Source organism: Salarias fasciatus, chromosome 23 (genome assembly GCF_902148845.1).
Source record: "Salarias fasciatus chromosome 23, fSalaFa1.1, whole genome shotgun sequence".
NCBI classification, from domain to species: Eukaryota; Metazoa; Chordata; class Actinopteri; order Blenniiformes; family Blenniidae; genus Salarias; species Salarias fasciatus.
Genome location: NC_043766.1, coordinates 15085016 through 15108016, shown reverse-complemented (window position 1 = coordinate 15108016; position 23001 = coordinate 15085016). Strand labels below are relative to the sequence as shown.

The window sequence follows — 23001 nt, the reverse complement described above, 5'->3', positions numbered from 1 at the left end:
AAAGTAAAATTGTCATGAACATCAATTAGTTATGTCTGCACTGGTCTCTTCAATCATTTTGGTCAGACAGCCTGGAATGAGTGACACTGACCTTTCATGAGTTAACAGTCTAATTAAATTTCCGTCCAATAATTTATTTTAAAACAATGCATTTTTTTTTTTTTTTTCCAAGCTGAGTATAGTTGACCTCTGGGCTAATTGCAGATTAAGGCCACTAATTAAAATAAGCAAACTACAGTAATGAAATAAAATTAAGCTCTAGCATATTTGCAGTTTTAATAACAGCAAGGCACTAAGCCTGCCATTTGGCTTGCTGTGATATGGTGAGTTCAAGGCAGGATGTTTTTAGACATTGTCTCTGTGCAAGTGTTAACTCTGCTCCATGTAACCTCAGCTTTAATTTCTCAAAGGCTCAAAACACTACCTTGATCAGACCGCATTAATTAAATTACAGCCCTGAGTGAGTTTCTTGCCTTTATGACTTCAGTGATAAATTAATGGCAACTGAATACTTTTATCAGCTGAACCCGAACGATGGCAGCCGTCCAGAAGGTCGTGCTCGAATCAGATTGGCTGAAAAGCCCCGCTTGGCGAAAGGATATTTCAGCTGTGATTTCACCTGATGAAATTTGATCTCCGACCAACTTTTCAAATTTACATATTCATCTTCACTGCAGGAGGGTGCCGTTATTGGCTGAAATTCTCAGTGCACAGTGTGACTCAAAAGCATAAATATCACATCTAGGTGGCTGAGTCGGAGGGATGAATGAAAAGGAAACCACCGTGGAACACCTCCGCCTGGGATAAAAAGGCTATGTTTGATTAATTAATGAAGCCACCTTGTTGCCGAATGAAGGCGTCCATCACTGACAGTATAAATACAGCAATAGCAGAAATTGTTTTCTCTCTCAAGATGTGAAATCATGAGTAGTTGACCTTTTTTGTAGTTGAGGAAACCCTGTCCCTCTGAGAGTTGTCTACACTTCATACTGAATGAGTGAGCCTGCACAGTTTGAAGATAATCACTTTACAAGATGGGATTTGACAGTTTGCACAAACTTTAGTCACACGTGGAAGGAACACAGACAACCAACTGTCTTGTTGTGCTACGTTTTATTTGCTCATCACTGTTTCAGGCGCTTTAACTAGAGCTGTTGGAAACCACAGCAGATGTTCTGATCGTCTCTTTCTGTCCATGTAATAGTCACAAAGCTGCCACGTGTCATTTTCCGTCAAATGAATGAGTAAAAAAGAACTATTAATTGACACAGTCTTAAGGAGAAAACCTTTTTCATATTTGTGTTTGTTTTTTTTTTTTTTCGGGGGGGGGGGGGGGGGGGGGGGTGTTTGTTTATGTTGTAGGTTAATTGATGTATAGGAGCTGCATTTCTGGGAAAGTCAGAGTCAGTGCCAGACATCACACTCTGCAACAGTGGCTGTAGTCATTTGGGGGAAACGGCTGTCTTGTCACTCCAAAGTTGGTGGTTTGATTCTCCATCTCGCCGTGGCCATGTGTCAGAATGTTCTTGGATGGCTGTGGTTGCCATTGGTCTGAGTAACTGTGTTAATAGACGGATGTGAGTGATCATGTGAACCGCAGTGAGGCTGCTAATGTAATGAAATGCAATGTATAAATGAAGTGCATTCACCATTTGTGTCCTTCTTTACTTTCCTCCTTTACTTGATCAGTGATGCATCTGTTTTGTCTGTCAGACTCCTGGGATTATTTTACTCTTTGCCTTGACTGGAGCTAATAGTCTCTCATCTTTCTATATCATGTCTTCATCTTTTTTGTTTCACTGGTTTTCCAGAGTAACACTGTACTCCGTACACTCCAGTTTGACAGTCAACACCTGCTTTTTCCTCCAGTACCCTGTAGCTGTAAATTCTGCTCACACATTCACAATGGCTGTGTTTGTTAAAAAAATATAAAAATGAAAAAATGAGCATCTTGTTTTTCATTTATTTATTTTACTCACTGTAGTTTTCCAACAAAGCTGTGATCATTTTAATTAATTATGAGCAAGCACATAGGACCTGCTTGTAAGCAATTACAGCTTTATTGTTGATAGATTTCTGAACATAATTGCAATGCAGGAGCGTACCGTGAACCCTTCATATTCTTTACATCACTTGCTCTTTTGTTTGTTCCTCTTACCCTGCCTTCCCTTGAATACCCCAGGCATCACGGGTCTGTTTGTAATTCAGGCCCTGCCCCGATAGATACACCCGCAACATGCTCCTCTGACTCCACTGACAGAGTTGTTTTGGGGAGTCATGGCCATCTCAGATAATAAGAGGAAAAACCTGTTTACTTTTGGTCAGCAGTCAAATCTTTATGACCACCCAATATTACAATGTCAAATAATGACAAGAAAATAAACAACCACCACAGGAGTGAGGGCATGCTTGATTAAGATTTGCTTTTATGAAGAATCACTGAACACGGCAACCTCGGCACAGCTGTACGCTACATTTACATCTTACAAAATACATGTCCTGAATACTGTGTGTGTGTGTGTGCGCGTGTGTGTGTGTGTTTGTCCAGATCAGGCTCAGTGCGGTTGTGCTTTGGATCAGTGAAGGCTGGATCAAAGGTAGCATAAATGTTCATTCCCCAGTTCACTGACATCTGTTATTGGGAGTATTTTAAAATCAGGCAAAGTCTCAGCTGAGCATTTGTCGACAGTTTGCTGTATCCATTGAAATACTGTGGCTTACAATTCAAAAGTGAAGCCTTCCGAGAATTGGATTCTGATCCAATCCTAAGTAGAGTTAAAGCCAGTACCCTCGAGCTGTTTGGATGTAAATCCATCTCTCTACATCTTTCCAAAGCTCTTGTCTTGATTGCTATTTGGATTTCTTGCTGCATGACGTGCATGAATAAATGAGTGGAGTCTTGATCTTCTGAAGAAAGTACGATCTGGTTTCTGATTCTACAAAATAGATTGATGTTCGCTGGCTTTATTCTTCAAATATATCTGCAGTTTTTTAGAAGGGATCAAGATAACTCAAAAGGTTAATAAATGGGAAAGTTCTTTAAGAATCACATGGACTGTTATGTTTTTTTTTTTTTGCTTAGTTCCATGTTGTCATTATAATTTTACTATGTGCAGTGTATCACAATGGAAGCAGAGTTTGTATGAATGTATTAATTTTGTATGAAGAGACTCTTTTCTGTTATTTCACTGGAGCTCTGAGGAAAAAAAATGGCAATGCGCTCACTTTCAATATGTTTATTTCATTCACATTTGGCAACTCTGATCATTTTTTTCAGTTTATTTCGCTTAAAAATGTTTTAACATCATTATTACAAGCTTACAGGAATCTGTCTGAAATGTAGTTCTTGTTTACACAGTTGCAGATCAAATGTTGAGCCCTTTTGCAGCAGAGGAATAGTTATATCAATGTGTTTCACAAGAGCGTCGTCTATCAAAGCACCTTTTAGCTTTGTGTGAAAGGGATAGATATGTGAGGACTTGTGCACCTTGCACCATTTAGTGTTGAACTTGGACAACAATGATTGAATCCCTGTGCTGTCAACCTGCACAGCTAAGCCAGTTATGCTTTTGCCTTGCTTTGTATAAAAAGCAGAGCACATTGTTCCATCTTATATATATATAGATATAGAATGAAGCGCACAGATGGCAGTGAGTAACAGCGTCTCTCTGTGTGTAAGCTGACAAGTCATGCACTGATGAGTCCATTTCTTAATTGCAACGAAAACTCATTTTCAAATCTGACTGAAGGGGTAGGGTTATTAATTGATCTTTTAATTAAAAATCCTCCCTTCTCTGGCAAACAATAGTATGTGGTTAAATAAATCACATTCAATCTTGAAGCACACCAAATAGTCATCAATAGTCGCACAAGGATTCCACAAGGCAAGGACTCACTGAATCCCTGTGAATTAAGGTGTAATGCTTTATGAAGAAACCCTGTTCGATGTCACATGGAGGCCAAATGTATTTGTTTCTAGACTTTTCAGGATTTGGATGTTCTCCTTGAGATTTTTGTAGACTGTCTTTGTCTGGATAACAAGCTCTGCATACCGCAAGTGTAATGGAAGTTGGTTTCTGATCAGTCCACAACTAGCCATTTGTCACCCTCCAAGGCCTTATAGGGCTCATTTTTCTGCCATGCCTGTGCTATTCCTGGACCCAACCATTCACCCCCATCTGTTGGAGTCACCACGACTCCAGGCATGATTTACAGCACCACCACAGCATTCTCTAGACACTAAATTACCTGGATTATTGGGCCTTCATGGTTTTTAGTGCACTACTTTGCATTACTCTACGAATCCTGATGGTGTGGCGCACAATATATGATGATAAAAGGCATGCCAGCAAGTTGAAATTGGAATTATTGAATTTAGCTGGATTTTATGGGTGTGATCTGTCTTAAGAGAATGTAGTGCCAAGATCCAAATTACAAAGATTTGATATTACTGATAGGCATGTGAAATTTGCATAGTTTTGGACCACCTGCAACATGTTGGGAGGCTTTTTTTTTTGTAGTAGTAGTAGTAGTAGTAGTGCGGAAATGTTGATACTGTTGAATGACTTAAGTGGAGACTTGTAAATTGCATTGGACACAAAAAGCAGATTTTTCATGAAACTGACAGATACTGAAAAAGAAGCAACATGCATTTTGCCTCTCTCCTGTTAAACCACTGGGCAGCTGGTAGCTTGAGATTGTACGCTGATGAACAAGTCAAAGTGTCAAAGTTTGGCAGAAACAAAATGTGACGAGGCTTTAAAATGTTCTTCTAACCAATTAACTTGAATTACCTTGAAACACTGAAACCAATGTGCCATCACGTTCTTACTTCAAATTTGCATCTCTTTCCTTTATTTTTTATTTTTTCAAATCTTCTTAGTATTATTGTGATTATGCGCATATGTAAGGTACCTGTCTGGACTTGTGGCGGACTGGTAACTCAGGATCTAACCTGCTCTTGATAAAGCAGAATAAAGATTGATTTCTGAGTGCTATTTAGATAGATGTTCAGTCAGTGCATATATCAAATAGTATACATCGAACACTCAGAGTCCACAGAGGCAGAGTCAGAGAGAAGAGAAGGCACCCTCCCTGATGTTGAAAAAATGAAATGAATTGCACTGCATGGTGATAAATGGCTTAATGGAAGTTCAAAGACTCAGTGGTTTAGGCAGGTTCAGAAAATGCAAAATACGGCTCCTTTTATGTGCTGAAATATAGTGTAAATCTCTTTTCCACTGTCATGAAGGCAACTTTACATACAGACGGCCTCCAGTGAAAGCCAGTCCGTCTTTGCTTTAAGTATTTTGCCTGGTTATTGGTACAAAGCCTGGTAATAAATTAAAGTATTAGAGTTATGTAGACTGTCAACAATGGCATCATGTAGAATACAGCATCTGAAAAAAGAGATACCATTTATATATATATATTGCAAATTGCAGGACATCATCAAAAGTTGTTTATTGAGTTTTTTCACAGTAATGAATGAACTCAACTCAGTGACCTTGTCAAGGAAATCAGCAGAACACGCAGCTTCTTAAATAAATCAGATCATGCCATACTTTAGACATACACATCCTTCAATCGTGCAACGATAGACTAATCTCACAGTCCAAATCCAACCTGATACTGTCTTTTATGCAAAATTTGTTTGTCGTGCAACCAGTGGACAAACAATTAAACAGCTCCGAACAACCAAGTAGAGTGACAGCCAACACAATCAGAATGACAGTCTCACCATACTGTTCCTGCTGAAAAACATATTATCACATGGCAAAACTGACCGTCATAGGATCAGTCCTGCAGCTTCTATTGGATTGCCCACTCACGCTTGAAAGTGAAATGTGGACAATTTATATTTCTGACAATAAGCTTTGATGAAGGACCTGTCAGTCAACGTTGAACCTAAATCCAGTGAGTGGGCTTGGCCATGTGCCTGCAGACCTCTGCTTTCAATTGCATTTGGAGATGTTTCTTATTGATGACCGCAGTATGGACTGTTCCAGCTTCCCAACACAACATCAGCAAATGGCCTCAAACTCCCCAAAATGCAAACAATGACAAAATAATCCAAAACACAAATAGCCCTATTCCATCTCCAATCGAATCATCTGAATGAGTATTGTGAGTACTATATGATGGCATCCTGAGTTATTTTGGAAAATAAGACAACTTAAGGCTTTATTTATCCCACATGGAGAAATTCAGTCATCATACCAGCTCCACACTGTGCAGACATATGACAAACTAAGAATTTAAAGAATAATATTGTTTCTAATATTAAAAATTGTTCAAGTAAATAAATGTTGGTGTTGAATTTAAAAAAATCTTTTGAATTAACAGAAAGTGTTTACAATAATAAGAATTTACAATCACGAAACAAAACACACTATATAAACAGAAGCACAGCTGATAAACACACTGGAAACATTTTTGAAACGGAAACATTTGCGTGTTCCCCGGACAGTGTAGTGTATTATTTTGGACCGAAAATTTTATATATTCACAGTGTGTTAATCGTCACTGACCGAACCTGTGAGAATCAACATAGACAGATGAGTTAGGACGTAACGGATCTGTGCAATGTAATACAGAAATGTTTGACCATTTGTATGATCCGGTGAGAGAGGGACACTGAAGTGAAAGCGTGGTCTGTGATGATGGATTTCTTTTCACCGTCCTTCCTCTCTATCCTAATGGCCATATTCACATGGCGGGTGTATTCTGATTTTCTGTCTGTGCCAATTATACCGTAACATCCTTCCTCTATGGCTGAAAAATCCGAAGGTCTTCAGTTAGTAAATCAAGTCATGGGTTATACCATCAGGCTTTTCCTCTTCACTTATTGCTGTATAGAATGTTGGGTATCATCTGGAGCGGATGGAGGTATTAGTTGATCTGGACAGTATGCCTCTGAATATATATATGTGCTATGATTTTGCATAACTTCATGCTCACATGGATAGAATCGACAATTTTATTCTTCAGAAACTTCACATATCTGTTCACACTCCATTCATCACTTCACGTCTGGATCTATTTCAAACACAAACAGTATTTCTTTCAACCACACCCTGAAAAGGTTTGCAAAAAGGTTACAGAACCTGCAGCTATCTCGCAGAAGAGCAACGATAACCTACAGCAACCGGGCTGCTAAGCTCATGATAAAATGACATTGTAGTGTTTTTTTTTTTTTTCTCTCTTTTCTTTTTTTGCGTTTTACAACAGGCTTTACAGATGAGCTGTACTATACCTAAAGCAAAGGGAGAGAACAAGAAAAGAAAATTGCAGCAGTGCTCTACACCACAGAAAGATAAGCCAAAAACAAGTATGACAAAATCAATGCAGTATGCCAACTGACAGAGGCTTAGGGTGTCCTCGTAATCCTCCATTGGTGTCATTGTGTGGGGCCATTGATTATCTGAAGCCTCTGAAAGCGCCAGGGTGACCTGGCTGTCATGCTAGGACAGTGGACATGGTGGCCCAGGCAGGTGTGTCAATACTTGAAACATCACGCAGAGAGTCAGTGTCTTTTTGTTAAAACTGAGAACATGAAGCCGTCTCTCTGAATTTGCTTCTGTCGTCATGTTGTTGGTTTTTTTGTTTGTTTTTTTGTTTTGTTTTTTGTGTGAGGGCGATCGTTTTGGTGTGTTACCAACTGGGCCAGCTACTTATGAAACAAGCACTTTCTTCATGAAACTCAAAGAGCTTTTCTTATTCATGGTTAATTCGGTCTGCTGTTCTTTATCAGATGTTAGTTAAAATCCTGGCAAGAGAGAAATTACTTTAAGACATCAAAAGGATGAAGGCGCACACACACACACACACACACACACACACACACACACACACACACACACACACACACACACACACACACAAAGACACACAAAGACACACAAAGAATGTCTTTGCAACAAGGAAACCGGCCTACACCCAGTTTTCCTAATTAAATCTTTTTGAACCGTAATTCCACACTCAAATGATTGGAGCCATGTGTGAACCTGTATCTCTTTGCTTTGACATGAGGTGACAGGGGCATCTGCTGACCTGGAGGTGTGTTTTGCGCTAAGATTTCGTATGTCCTGGTGTTCCTCCAGTTCCCCCATCCATCCATGAGATGAAGAGCCAAGCAGTTGGTCTGGGACGCACAGCTCTGCTGAGGTGTGAGGCTGCTGCGGTGCCTTCTCCGACATTTGAGTGGTACAAGGGTGAAAAAAGGTGAGTACAGTTTGATTGTTTGAGCTTGGTTTTTTTAGAAAAAAAATTGGCTTCTACATCTCAGATTGGCTGTGGCACAACTCCACCATAGTTAAAATGTCAACTACAAGCACCTTAGAGGGTGGATCTTCAGAGAACAAACAAAATAATAAAAAAATGCAAAGTTTGCTGATATCCAGTGAATTTGAATATATGTATTTGTTGTTTTACTGAACACATTTTTTATGTTGTACTTTAAATACTTTCTGGGACCCACATTGTTAAAAATGTGCATGCTTTGAAAGACAAATCCATCACAAAATAAATCTCTCATCCATTTAAGCCAATAATATATATTTATTTGAAACAATGACACTCATTTAAGTTAACTCGCATGCTTTCAGAAACAGTAATTTTTTTCAGGCTGTTGCGCCAAAAACACCTAAAAATAACATAGCAGAGGGAATAGCTGTTTGTGAACACTCCAGTACAATGGCAAGGGATCATATGTGGGAGAGTTGGAAACAGCTTAATCACATCTAGTGCATGTTCAAGCAATCCTCATGCACCACTGAAAATTTAGCACAGAACTGATTGGATTAGATTACCGGTAGTTTAATGATTTACTGCATTCACCATATTTACACATTATTTTGACAGCATGTTACAGAGATCGGCATGTCATTGTAAAGTGAAACGGAGAACATTCAAATGAATATGTAGGGGGAAGATAAGCATGCTTATTCATTACTGAGATTGGTTGATGCACTTCTGTTAACACCTGCTTCACCTCCTGCTTTTATGCTTTCACTTTTCAAATCGAATGACAGATAGATAAAACTAGATCTATTATGTTATCAATAATACGTAGATCTAAACAGCAGTTTATTGTAGATGTTTGAATTTTGATTAAAATTATAAATTTTGATGCTTAAATTTAACGAAGGTTGTGATATAATGTCATCTTTATTTCTGACCGATAAAATGTTGTGGGAGCTTTTTCCCCCCTTTTCCTGTGGAAAATGCATCTGTTTGCTCTTCTGTTTGTCCAGCCTCTGGGAAAAGCTCCCAGAAATGTTCCAGCAAGAGTCATTTGTGCCCCGTCTTTATCTTGCATACTAATAAAATGTTTGCCTGCAACTGGCTCAAATCATTCGTGACACATACATCAATCAGTTGAGATTCAAGTGTCAGTTCTTGAATTTAAAAACCAAATTAGTCCCATTACCCATCATTTACCCACTCCTGGTGAGCACAATTTCAATCATCAGCTCACACTGTGCTAATTGTAATTATGGGGTGGATTCAATTTATTCAAATTGCCAAGGAGGCAAGTTGGCATGATTCTAGTCTTTACTTAATTCAAGGACTTGTTATTTCTGTGACTTCTTACATGGCTAAATGGTGATTTCTTCATTTACTCCTCATCGTGAACAGGACATATGTAGCTGTTGTACAACATTGGCAATGGCTTTTCCATTACTGATCGACTGGTGCACAAAACGTGAATGCCATTTTGCGTTTGTATCTGTGTTGATGAGGCCATAACATTGGCGCCTCAGCTTGTCTCTGTTGTTATCAGAGTGACATTTTTGACAAGTAAATCTCTTTTGTGATGTATCATCACTTTCATTCTTGAATGGGCGTGGGTGAGTGTTTATATGTGCATGTAAGGCTGGGGAGGTGTTTTTTCACCCTGACAGAGGGGAGCATCAACTCGTAAGATGTTGAACCAGTGAGGAGAGAGACACGCCAGGATTTTCTGCAGCTTTTCTGCGAACATTTGAGGAATTCACCATGGGAGAGGAAACAACAGATTTGTGGATATTTGCTGGACATAAGGTCACACATAGCGTTTCAGCTCCGGCTGTTTCTCAGAGCGACTCAAGCCATGCTAAAGATCACAGGGGGCCACAGTGAGGCCAAGACAGAGACATGGCTCCAGCCTGGAGGTTCTAATGGTTCGTAATGCCAAATATAGAAGTCTAACAGTGGGACAGAGACTGAAATGAAAACAAGACTGTGCTCCACTGTCTACAGTAACTTCTCAATCAACGTGCACAACATGCAACTTTTGCAGAGTGAATTTTAATCTCTACAGGTTGTTAGAAATCAACACAAACACTGAAGTAAGCTGCTAAACATTTGTCAATTTCTCAGTGCAGATGCCAGAAACAATTGGAAAAAAGGATTAATTATTTTACCTGTGCACCTGCAACAAGACAGTGAACGAGATGTCAAGTGTCACCCAGCTGGTTCACCTCTTTGGTGTATCGCTCTCCTCTCAGTCCTTCAAAGCACCTCTGAAAGGCAGACACGGCTGAGGGATAAATAGATCTGTTGAAGAGGGTGATGAAGTACCATACAATCTGAAGATCCACTAAAGATGACAAACATTTATACCGTTCTTGACTCATGTCCCTTGCACCCTGCCATGCCATGATGTTTGCAGTTGACAAATCTCCAGCTTCATTTGTTGTGATTGTGTTCTGTTTGCAGGCTAAACAAGGGTCAGGGCATTGATATCAAAAGCCTCAGCACCAGATCAATCCTCACAGTGAACAACATGACGGAGGATCGTTACGGGAACTACACATGTGTCGCCTCCAACAAGCTAGGGACGGTTAATGAAAGTGTGCCTCTCATTCGTAAGTTGTCATTATACCTGTTTTGTGGCTGACTGAATTTGGGAAAAGTCACAGATCTAATCATTTTAAATAATATCATGTTTCTGCAGCATTATTTGAAAAAGATGAATGCCACAGTTTAAACCCAAGTGCTGGTTCCCACATGTTACCAGATGTGTTTTCTTATTTCCAGTCATCAGTTTCGTGGGTCAGTTTTCTTGTTGCAAAGTCAATTTGTGTGTGTGTGTGTGTGTGTGTGTGTGTGTGTGTGTGTGTGTGTGTGTGTGTGTGTGTGTGTGTGTGTGTGTGTGCGCACGCGTGTGGTGAATGAGTGTGCACGTGCATGCCCACGTGTACGTGTGGGGTTACAAAGCCAGCTACACAGGTCAGTCATGCTAAGTTGAATGCCAACAAACCCAGTGACTCCGATTTTAAAGAGGTCTGGGAGTCAGCTCCATTGGGCATTTTTGAGCTTCAATGAGGGCAAATAATCAGAGTATAAACTGCTGGCTCGCCAGTGATCAACTTCATAATTATATATTATGGTCTGAAAAGTGTTCTTGCATAAATTAAGGTCCTGGTGAAACACCACGGCATTCGCACACTTCACAGAATGAGACTTGTTACCGACACACAGCAGTAACAAGCGTTCAGTCCTCAAGAAGCTGAGATGGAAATACTTGAGTTTAAAGGGTTATCAGATGTCACAACACTGCACATCAGGCAATTTTAATTTTCAGCGATAGAGGTTATCGCACGGCATTGATGTAGCTTTTGTTGTGACAATGGCTAGGTAAACAATATAAGTGCATTATTGTTGTTACAGAGCAATCAGCAAGGAGCGTGTTTGCTCATATCTGATTGCCCATGCACTGACACACTAATAACGTCTTTTTACAAACTCTTCTGCATTAGCACTCCGAGTAACAAAACAAACCAGCGTTTTCCTATGCAGTGTTGACACAAAACCTCAGACCCTGCCAGTGAAGGCCTCTGACTCTGAGCCTCTTCAAAGAGCCATACAGAAGGCTGTCTATTTTTCAAGAACTTTGGGAATACAAAAAGTAGTAAAATCATCTGCAGTACAATAACAACTGGCTATTGTATTGAATTAGTTGACAAAGAACGACTGTATATTTGAACAAATCTTGGAATTATGAAAGCTGTCATTCAAAAAAGGTCACTAACCAAACCGATCACTCAGAAACATGAAAGGAATGTCGAACTGTGTAATTGTGTAGGCTTGGAATGGCTCTGTGGTGTAATCAATTCTCTTTTACTGTTATAAATTCATTGTAAAACTCCAAAACAAATAAGATTGATAAAATAGTGGTGGTTGTACCATGAATGGAGGACAGACACATTATCAGATCCAATGACTTTAGTCATCAACATGCCATCTGGGTGGAAGATATACACCAGCTGGGATGAGTAATTGATATATTACCTTGTTAGTAGTTATTCCATTTGCTGATTGATGTTTTTCATTGATCATCAAAGCTTGATTAGCCAATTATATTAGAGATGCCCCCAAAATGTAGATTCTATTTGTGAAAGATTAAATCACCTTATTTAGCCTCGCTGTCATGCTTAGTAGCAAGGGTCTGTCGACTACTTAGTCAATAAAAGTGTGAGGGCTTTTGGTTCCTGACTCACAACTTTATCATTGCTACTTAAAACAAGTCCTTCCGAGTCATTCACACACAGGTTTTTGAATGACTCTAGCGTGTATTTTACTAAGAAACACATACACTCGCAAGAAAAGTATGTGAACCTTTTGAGATGTTCACTATGAATTCAATCAAAAATCTGTTTTTGTCAAAACTGCTAAAGTTACTGAATAAACAGTATTGACATTTCATTTCAGACAGCGAATATTTACTGTGCTTTTAGAAATAAACATAAGTGACACAGATGTAGAGCACTACGGAATTTGAAAAAAAAAATTAAGAAAAAAAATAAGAAAATGAACAAAATAAAAATCAGACTTTGTGATTCACAAGATATAGTTCTTATACTTGCTGGTGTAAAACAGAACTCATAAAAAAGTTTTCTTATGATTTTTTTTAATTGAACCTGGAGCAGGAGTTACGCAGGACCGTCGTTCATGACTTTGAATGATCACGAGCCTCCAACAGGACAAACTCTTTCCAAAACCTGGTGGAATCCAAACGCTTGGTGTTGACAGTCTGAAGAGGACGTCCACTTTGAAACACATTATCAAACAACGCCTTGACACACACAATAGAAAAATGTTTTCATATCTTGAGGACTGATGAAGCCAATATTTACCATATTTAATGATTGGTATTTGTTGCTTAATTAATACTTATTTCTTTAATCTAATGCATTTAAATTGTGAAAATGTTGTTGGTGCCAGTCAGCCTGGTTTGAGTATTTCAGAAAGTGCTGATTTACTGGGATTGTCATTAAATTATCTCAAATGTTGTTTCTTTTTTTGTTTTTGTTTTTGTTTTCAGTATGATGATGAGTTAACCGCACTCCAGTAAACTCCACCTTCACCACTTCTCAGCATCATACAACATTTTTGAGATATGGTGAAATTAGACGATTTGCACCATGACTGTGCAGACACCAAATCTGCAGTAACTCCACGATGCCATCATGTTAATTACGATCAAAATCTCTCAGAAATGTTTGCATCCCCTTGTGTGATTTATATCCCTGAGAATCAAAAAGCAGTTCTGAAGGCAAAAGTGGGTCAGCACAGTATTGCCAGGGTGTTCCTAATGAAGTGGCTAGTGAGTGGATACATATTAGGTCAAAACTGCATCATCAATTCCTGCACAAAACAAAGATTTCTTTGTTGTCTCACATTTCTTCTCGCTAATGTTTCTCAAAATGTCTGTGAAAATGTCAGTTTTGAAAGAACAATTTAGTTGCTCGAAGAGTTGTCTGCCCGCATTCATAAGCATTTTTCACTGGGTTGTATTGTTGTATTTGGCCCTTCTCTATTTATAGATGTTTGATATTCATGCACTGTTGGGCTTTTTGTTGTTTAATTTTTAATTTTTTGTTATTTTGTCCACCTGCTGTACGTGCCAAACAGCAAGGGAAAAAAACAACGATCGCAGAGTGCCAGGAGCGTTGCTCTCTCTATGTTTCATTGAAGATTAGTTAAGAGAGAGAGAGAGAGAGAGAGAGGGAGAGAGAGAGAGAGATCAATCTAATGTATTCAGTGATGAAATATGAACAGGTGAATTAAATTATTCACCAGTTTGTGCTGAACCCTCTGATGACAACATTGTCCCTAGCAGGCCAGAGATTCAGAATACAAAAAGAGATTTCTGTAGAGTTAGCAATTGTCAAAGGAGCGCTCCACTTTCCTGTTTGTGTATGCACAAAGAACATCAAAGCCCCATCTCAGATTCTCAAATGGATGATCCTAATGTGACACTAGCGAGGCCTCAAAGGCAGAGCAGCAAAGAAACCCTCAGAATAGACAGAGGCGGCAGCTTCCTGAGCTCCCACCTCTCTCTCTCTCTCTCTCTCTCTCTCTCTCTCTCTCTCTCTCTCTCTCTCTCTCTCTCTCTCTCTCTCTCTCTCTCTCTCTCTCTCTCTCTCTGTTTCTCTCGCTCTCACTCTCACTTATTGCATCTCTTTGTCTTTTTTACCGTGGCTTTGTCTGATTTTTCTTTTTTTTTTATCTCAGTGTCGGAGTTTCACATACTTTTTTTGTTCTCTGCTGTCGCTCATTTTTTTTCTCTTTGATTCTCTCTCTCTTTCTCATGATCCCCATTAACAGAGGAGAGGCCAATCTCTCTGTCACTCTTAATGAGATGCAGCAAGCAGTCGCGGTGGCACACCTCACTCCTATACTTCCGCAAATACCAAAACCCAGAGGTTACATTTCACCACGGGTGACTTTGGATTGCTATTTTAGAACCAGTCAATACCTATTGATGAGCAAGATGTGAAGGGGGAAAGTGGCATGCATATTTGATAGTGCATCATATCTTGAGGTGAATTTTAAGCAGCGACACAATGTGGGTGGTTTGTGATCAAGTATTAATGTGCATATATAATAGTCTCTGTGGTTATGTCTATGTGTCTGCAATCAGAGCTTTACAAGCGGTGCATAAACTGATAAAATAAGGTAAGAGTCACCCCCTTTCAAAAAGGGCTCTTGAAACACAGCCGCGGGGAAAAAGGAGATGCAATACAATGTGAAATACGAAGCATCCGGGGCTTAGATTCATTACTCTGTTGTCAAGATTCTGAAATTGAAAGGTCCTTATCCTTCAGCAGTGTAAATTCTTTTTGTCTTAACCCAGTGGAGTCACTTTAAATCAGTCCAGGAAAAGGCTTACCATTATCACTGATGGGATGAGGTGTGACTCTGGAAAGAAGCGAAATCCCAGGGAAAGTAAACACATTTGCCTTCAAGTTAGAGCATCCGCGGCCAGTAGACGGCCAGTTCAGTTTCATTTTCAAGTCAAATAGGAATGAAAAGCAGCGTTTTGTAGTCTGGCTGTGTGCCAGTGTTGACATGGTAGGTTCTGACAAATTTCAGCATTTTCTGAAATGAGCTGGCTGTCTGTGTCTTCACTGTCTGCCACCAGTCGTGTCACATCATTTGGGTTTTTGTGCTGTTAAACCGTTAGTGGAGCGTTGTGATCCCTTTGAGCTAAGTACCACTTTAAGCTGTGTGTTAAAAGCTGTGTTAAAACGCAAACTGTTATCTTTGATGCAGAAAGAAAGCATACAACCTCTTTGTTGCTTCTTGTTGGAGTGTTCTTTGTATGCATGCGTAACTATGAGTGTACGGACCGAGTCACAATGTCTGAATAACACAATACGTTGTGAATGAACAAAAAAAAAAGAAGTGAAAATGCACCCTTAACAAAGCTGGAAAGGTGTGAAGCACTGAAGTAGATAATTAGAGGTGAATAAAGCATAGGAATTCTCACACCTCTTTGTGCCTTTACATTTTCAGTTTGGATGCTTGTTTTTTTATTAATTACAGCTGAATCGGAGCTCTCATAGGTGTAGTTTGTGCTGTGACTCATTGTCACTCAGCTAGATTAATTTGTAAGATAAACCCCCTTTTTTTCTGTATCTTCTTTGTTTTTCTACATCACTCTGGATCAAATCAAATTTCATAGCGCCTACAACAGTGTACTAGTCACAATTAATGAGGTGTCAGCTTTTTGGAAAAATGGAAGTTTAATTGTTTTTTGTGTTATCAGTTTTCCTAAATCAAAGCTGTCAGGCTCGAACAGAACTGGCAGCGTTCGGGACAGCCTGGATGCACTTGCTCAAGAGAGACTCTAGTTTTATGACTGAATCAAACCAAAGCTGTCATAAACTGTTTGTCTTCCCGATATATTTTTATTTAAATCAACAAAACCAGACAAGTGTTTATTCATGAATTTGGTAATTTGTCAGACCAAGGTGACCTGACATAGTTTACAATTCTCATTTTGGACAACTCAATTTAGTTGTAAATTTTTAATCAAGTTTTGTTGACAGTCATTCACGGTTCCAGATGCCAGAAGAGAAGCTTCTAGACTTTCCCTCTGTTGGCTGGTGGATTACAGACGCTGTGTACATTGAGGATGCTTCATCCAGTCCCATGCTGTGTGTTTCATGTAGTGAAAGGTGGCTGTGGCTGCTTGTCATTAGGTGTTTTATGGTTGTATTTCATTGCTGCACTGTGGTGCTTCAGTTTTTGATTGGCATCATTATTTTTTTTTTATTTATTTATTTTTTTAATGACGGGCGTTTATGACATGCATGCTTACTGATGTGATGATGACTGCACTGTTTGCTATCATGCCAGAGAAATTGTGTTCAGTGACCATATTGTTATTCTTCGCCGAGATTGGTTTCATTACAAGCAAAATGCACAGAAAATGGAGTGTTACTAGGCAAACGCAAAGTTTCCGTGTGTGTGTGTGTGTGTGTGTGTGTGTGTGTGTGTGTGTGTGTGTGTGTAATTTAATCCATAATCCTGCCTATTGTTAATTTGGTTAGCTCTCAGAAGACGCAGAAAGCCTTGCATAGCGGCACGTGGCTTTGGCCATGGTCTGCCTTTTAGCCCTGTAACAGTTCAAAATGCTTTCCATATCCTGCTGTATGTTCATTTACAAGAAATCAATAATATTGAAATATATCTCAGAGGGGAAATGCATCCTTAGATTCAGTGCAATATGCTGCAGCTACAGTATTATGCTTATTCTTTTTTTTTTCTTGTGTCAGAGGAATATTATTTGCATGTTCATGTCAGGAAAACCATCTTCATCTCAAACAAGTAAAGCTTGGCCCACTTGCTTTTTGCAATGATGTTGTTTTGGAGGGATTAGCTATCTCAGCACTATCCTCATCGCTGCTCAGATTCATTGAGAGCTCCCACGACACCATTAGCTGCTTTTGGTCCCTGTACCACCTCACATTTCCTCGTTACTGACACTAATTACAGATTTAACTCAGATGCAGTGTTTATGTGCTTGCTTGATAAGTGAGATATATATTGAATATACATTTTAACATGCATGCATGCATAAAGTATGATTGAGCTATGGTGTAATATTCTTCGCACTGGCAATCCCTATTCCAACTTCCTATTTCTTGTGTTAGATAGAAGCGAACTTCAGTGAAAAGACTGAGGCCATTCACTCCAATTTTCTGAGGAGTTCCAGCTTAATTGGTCAAGCTCTTATCCCCCAGCCCACCTCAGCTTAGCCCCTGAGGAGATTTTCTTTGCCTATACCTCTGCCTTCATTCCCCCCTCCCCCGACCCCCTCTTCCCTCTCCCCCCTCTGAGCAGTAATCGGAAAAGAGTGATGGGAAGAAAAAAGAGTTACTCTCACTCCCGCCATCACTACTCATCCTCCCTCAGGCTGGAGAGACACTGCCGGCTAGTCGGTTAATGAACGCTGTGTTCATTTGTCCCGCTTATCAATCACGGCATGTGTAGGTGTCATTTTGACATGTCTCCTCATCTGCCATTGTTGTTGATGCTGTTGTTTGTTTCCACACTGTGATTGTACCTGAGTCACAGAGTAGAGAAGCAGGAAAATGGAAGCTAAAGGTGAAGCCTGAAATGTGGGGGATGTGTGATAACAGCTACCAAAGCTGGAGAATAATTTTAAATGTGCATATGGTTTGGATGGCAGCAGTGTATGAAGTGTGAGGCAAGTTCTATCCATCCTTATTGGATTTCACTCCCTCTTTTATTGTTTCATCTGCATTCAGTATGAAACAAAATGCTCTCTGGCCATGTCCAGCTGCTGATAAATTTGCAGTAATATAACTGTTTAGGTGAATGTGCTCTGAAATATTTTTCAGGCGTTTTAATTTTCCAGTATCAAAATACACCAGATAAAATGTAACACCATGAGGCTGCAGTATTCTTTGTTTTCCCCCAAAAGCACCCTTACCGTGTTGTACCATTTACCTATCATTTGAATGCCTGCATTTCCATATTTAGGCAATCAGGGAAGCCATTAACATTTTCCTGTTGCAATGTGATGAGGAAATGTTTGGTGCCGAAGCTGAATTTTCATCTTGGAGCCCAGCAGGCGATGGACTCTATTCCCACCCACACTCCACCCACCTCGCCTCCTCCTTAAGGAGGCGAGATGCACCGCGAGTGACATTCATCCCTGGTTGACTGATCCCAGTGTGTGCCCACAGGATGATACATACCCTGGCTTACGTTAAAAATGACATAGGACGAATAAATAATTAGCTGGCTTGTGAATGAACACAGCCTTTAACAGTGACAGATCCATCATCAGAAGGGTAAGTGAGAAATATATTTAAAAATAGCTCAGCAGTTCACACAAGGAATGTGTCCCTGCATGAACAATGGCTTGATAATGCACTCAAATGGAGTAGTGAAGATAAATTGGACTCCTGCGATGGCTCAGACAACAGTCCGTGTTCCTTTATTGTTTTCCTTCACTTTAATCTCAGGGATGCTTCACTGGAGAAGAGTACAAAATGGTTTTATCTTGCGATCTGCTAATCACTATCATTTACTCAGCAAGTGTCTCATGAAGTGTTGAGATAGTACACTTTAAAATGCCATTCTAGAAATATGCATTTGGCACCAATTTACATTTTAAAGGCTGTTCATGTGGTCTTTGCCTTAATAAAATCTTAACTTTTTCAAAAATGTATCTCCAATCAAACCCTGTATTTGGGGAAACTTCAGTGAGTCTCTGCAGTCGCTGTGTTTGACAATCAAACCCACAATCCTAAGGTAATTGTGTTGTGGTTCAGCATTGTAAAGTACTTAATTCTGGACCGCTCGTGTAAAATGGTTTCTCCAAATCACCTCAGATAAATCTCTCACATGATCCCTTTCACAAAGAACAAGGACAGTGCTAATCCATGAAATGAAATAGCCGTTGAAACTAATGTGTTTTATCTCACGAGTTGAGCAAGAGAGCGACTGGCATACACTGTTCGTGAAATGATGCGTCGCTCTCCTGAATGAAAGAAAGAGTCCAAGTCAGTGTGAAGCTATGAGGGGAGAGATTGCATGTCAAAAGATAGTTCCACCATAATGGAGGAGTGTCTGCAAGCCCATGAAATGATTCACTGGTGAATTCATGCTCAAGTATTAATCAGATAGCACTCGTATGCCTTTTTGAAGAAATAACTGAAAAGACACTGTCTTCACATATCGGCTCCCCAGGAGTACTTAAAGTGGAAACATTTGTGGAAGAAAAGATGAATTCAACCATTTTCTCATCAGTATACTGAGGGGAAAGGCTTATGATTTCAGATATAGCACAAACTTTATAAAATATCCTCGTTAAATGAGAGCAAATATTTTATTGTTGTGGGCATAACGGTCACCTGTTAGCCAGCAGCGGTGTTCAGTCAACTGCTATTGGAGCTTACAGAATACTTTTAGATCAAGGAGTGGACCCTTTTGTCCCCTGGAGTGAAAGTGGCCACATAGAGTTCCTACGCAAATGATTTTAATTGTAGACCCTAAATCGGTCTTTGTACGATCGCATGTCCAAGAAATAGCATCTCATTGCAACAACCTAAAGTAATGTTCTCATTTGTGTGCGAGTAGCTGAGGTGTAATCATGGCTACCATGGTGTCCCTTGTCACAGATGAACTCCTCCTCTGCAATGAAGTCTTTCAAAGAAGGTGACTTATGCTGTACCTTCGTAACAAACATAGTTTAATAGTTGTGAAGGCAAGTTACCCTGTTGATGCGCCGCACTTGCAGAGTTTGAATGAAGTGCATAAGCCTGATGCTGCATCGTTTTAAGGTGATCTGTCATGGTAAAGAACAGCTTTGCTTTGCTTTGCTTTCTGCTTCGCCACATGCCTCTGAAGGCTCTGCTTTCAAGTGAGTCACCACACAAAGCTGGTCACAGCTTATCTCGAATTAAGTGCCTGTTTACCAAACAGGAAGCCTTGTTATTTATTTATCCATTTGTCACAAACTTTGGATCAAATGGACAGTAATGTTTACATTACAGCGATATCTTTATATCAGACACGTTGGCAAGGATATAATTGAGTTTTGGCACGAAGTCTGCTGGAGCATCTTTCCTGCAAGTGCAATCGGGTGTAAGATCCACTCGCTGTGACATTTTCCACACAGGCACTTAAGAAGTCTGAAACTCAAGCAACTTTTACTGGACTGAACATTTCCCAATGTCACATTATTCCATTTCAGAAATGCCACTAGTGGCTGAGCCTGAAATGAGTTCATAAGGTAATCAGATTGAGCCTTGGAGTTACCTTCTCAGACGAATCAAATACTCAGAGTTCCCTCACATCTCTGTCACTTCATGCAACCTGAAAAGGACAAAAAAAAGAAAAAGAAGTCTTGAAATTTTGGGAGAGAGACAGCAAAATTTAATTTATGTGATTTAAGATCTACCTACATGGAGCAGATGAAATTATGTGTGCTACCTAACTGTGAAAATTCTGAACCATCAGAGGGAGGACCACTTGTTTATTACAAGAAGTGTCATGAACACCCCCCACCCCCCCACCCCCCCAAAAAAGAAAAAGCTTTCGGCAGCCCCACCTCCAAGAATCTTGTCATTTTTTTTTTTTTTTTTGGTTGTTTGTTTTAGCAGTAACCCTGCACATATGGAGCAGTTCATGAAATGAAACGTGTTGTTTATGCACAAGTGGAAGTTGCATCTTGCCACAGAGGCATCAGTCCTGATGCATGGAGAGGATTTGTCACCATTCCCTGTCCTTTTGTCCTTGCATGCATTACTCTTTTATTTTACGTCTCCATTCTGTTAATAATACATGAATGTCCTCTTTCCCTCCCCCTCCCTCTCCCCCCTCTCCTCCCCTGTAGCAATTATTGAACCCACCACCACTAGTGCTGTCTCAAGCCCAGGTCAGTATATGTCACCATGCTGTACACCAAATCAGCAAAGAGGCCTGCTGCCTCATACTAACCTGAGCTGAAATCCTCTCCTCCATCTTGATTTATTTCAATTGGCCGGCTGGAATGCCTGTTGGGTGTACAGCTTCATCGTATGTCCACTTTTATTTGCATATTCTTTTTTTCCGAATACTTTTTTGGATTGGCTTTTACAGTCTGGCTACATATACTTCCTGAAGCCTGTTTCATCACAACACACCGTCCACTTTCTTTCATTACAACTTGCACCACCACCCCCGACTCGGAGCAAACAGTAGCGTCATCAAGTGGCTGTTCCATATTCTTTTGGGTCTTTTCATAGTGCTGATGGCTTCTTGTTCTCTTTATGGCTGTCTTTCTGCCTCTGTCCTACTCTTCAACACTACCTAATGCAGTATAATGAAAGTTAGGACTCTGCTGGTGGCAAAAGGTTTAGGTTTGGAGCTTGCAAGATGGAATACCTGCTGCTTTTATACTTTTATCTTTCCCTTTCTGCCGCCCTCTGTCTGTTCCCGTCATAATTTTCCGATACGCGTCCCTCCCCTTTTCTTCTGTTCTTTATTATTTTCTGGAACGATCAGTCGGCACCCTGCCATCATCTTTACCCTGATCTTCACCTCGTGTCCCTCCCCATCACTGTATTCTGCAGCGTCCACATTACAGCCCAAAGTAATCCCCTACTGGGTTGTCTTTTCTCCCTCTATAACGGTTTTAAGCAACTAACAGAATGTAATCTTTCTTGAAGGTTACATTATGTTTTGCTTCGGGTTGCTCATGCACACAGAAAAGAGCAAGACACAAGCACACCAAAAGGCTTCCTCTGGCACAGATACTTACTCCATAGATGCTGCGGGGAAAACATGATGGAATATTCAAACACGCTCATGAATGCACCTGCTCGAACACTACATATGTAATCATGTGTGAGCAATTATGCTGTTTGATTTATCTCCGGAGTGTTTTTGTGACTTCCCATCCTGCTCTGCAGCTAGACGACACTCCCTACCTGCCTACCTGAGCCAAATATAATTATCCATGGAGATTCTGACAGATAACAAGTTAAATAAGCTCAGCAGCAAGAAACGGTCCTGGCATGGCCCTGAACTCTCATTTGATGTACGCTTGCAGAACAAATGACAATTTCACGGTCCAAAGGAACACCGATGGTTTCAATCGTGGAGATAAACTCACTCAGTCAGCGACTGTTCTTGTTTTGTTCCAAGTTGTATTTGAAGGTAATTTTTTGATGGCGTCCTCACTGAGAGGCTTGGTGAGGGGAATTATTTTAGATCAGAGTAAACAAATCTTTTTTTTTTCTTTTTTCTTTTTTTTTTTTTTTCCTCAACCATTGCATAATACAGTTTATTAATTAATTTTTGCAGGCTATTATCTGCTTGTATTTCCCTGTTGAATGGTTTTGGAAGAATGTGGTCCCAAAGTAGGAAATGAATTTCATTTCTATAAGGTGAGTGAATCAGAAGATCTGAAGTGGAAAATGTGTTCATGCACCACAGCGCTTGCAGAGTATGTTTCACTTCATTGATCAAGGGCAAATGACATAAAAGAAAAAAAAGAAATTACTCTGAAAAAAAAACAATGTTAATAGGGAACATCAGTCATTATGTTATTTTTAACCTTGTGCCAGTTTTACATTTATTTAAAAAAAAAAAAAAAAGAAAAGTAGGGCCCAGGATGTTTTTTGCAAGATAATTGCTTGTTTTGTGTACTTATTTGAGCCAGCACTTCTATAATCTTTTTAAAGACGCAAGCAAACTCACGTTGATGTG

At 39.8% G+C, this 23001-nt stretch overlaps 1 protein-coding gene across 2 annotated transcripts in view; it reads left to right on the top strand.

Moving 5' to 3' along the window:
• Positions 1 to 8108: 8108 nt before the first annotated feature.
• LOC115381685 (neuronal growth regulator 1-like) overlaps positions 8109 to 23001 on the top strand; it is a 46709-nt gene continuing 31816 nt past the window's right edge. Inside the window, exons 1-3 of one of the 2 annotated variants that reach the window (XM_030083237.1) lie at positions 8109 to 8223; positions 10702 to 10850; positions 21146 to 21187. In XM_030083237.1, the coding sequence (XP_029939097.1) occupies positions 8123 to 8223; positions 10702 to 10850; positions 21146 to 21187 (292 nt within the window). In that variant the 5' untranslated portion in view covers positions 8109 to 8122. The remainder of the gene's footprint in view (positions 8224 to 10701; positions 10851 to 21145; positions 21188 to 23001) is intronic. The other variant, XM_030083238.1, reaches the window with a different exon arrangement.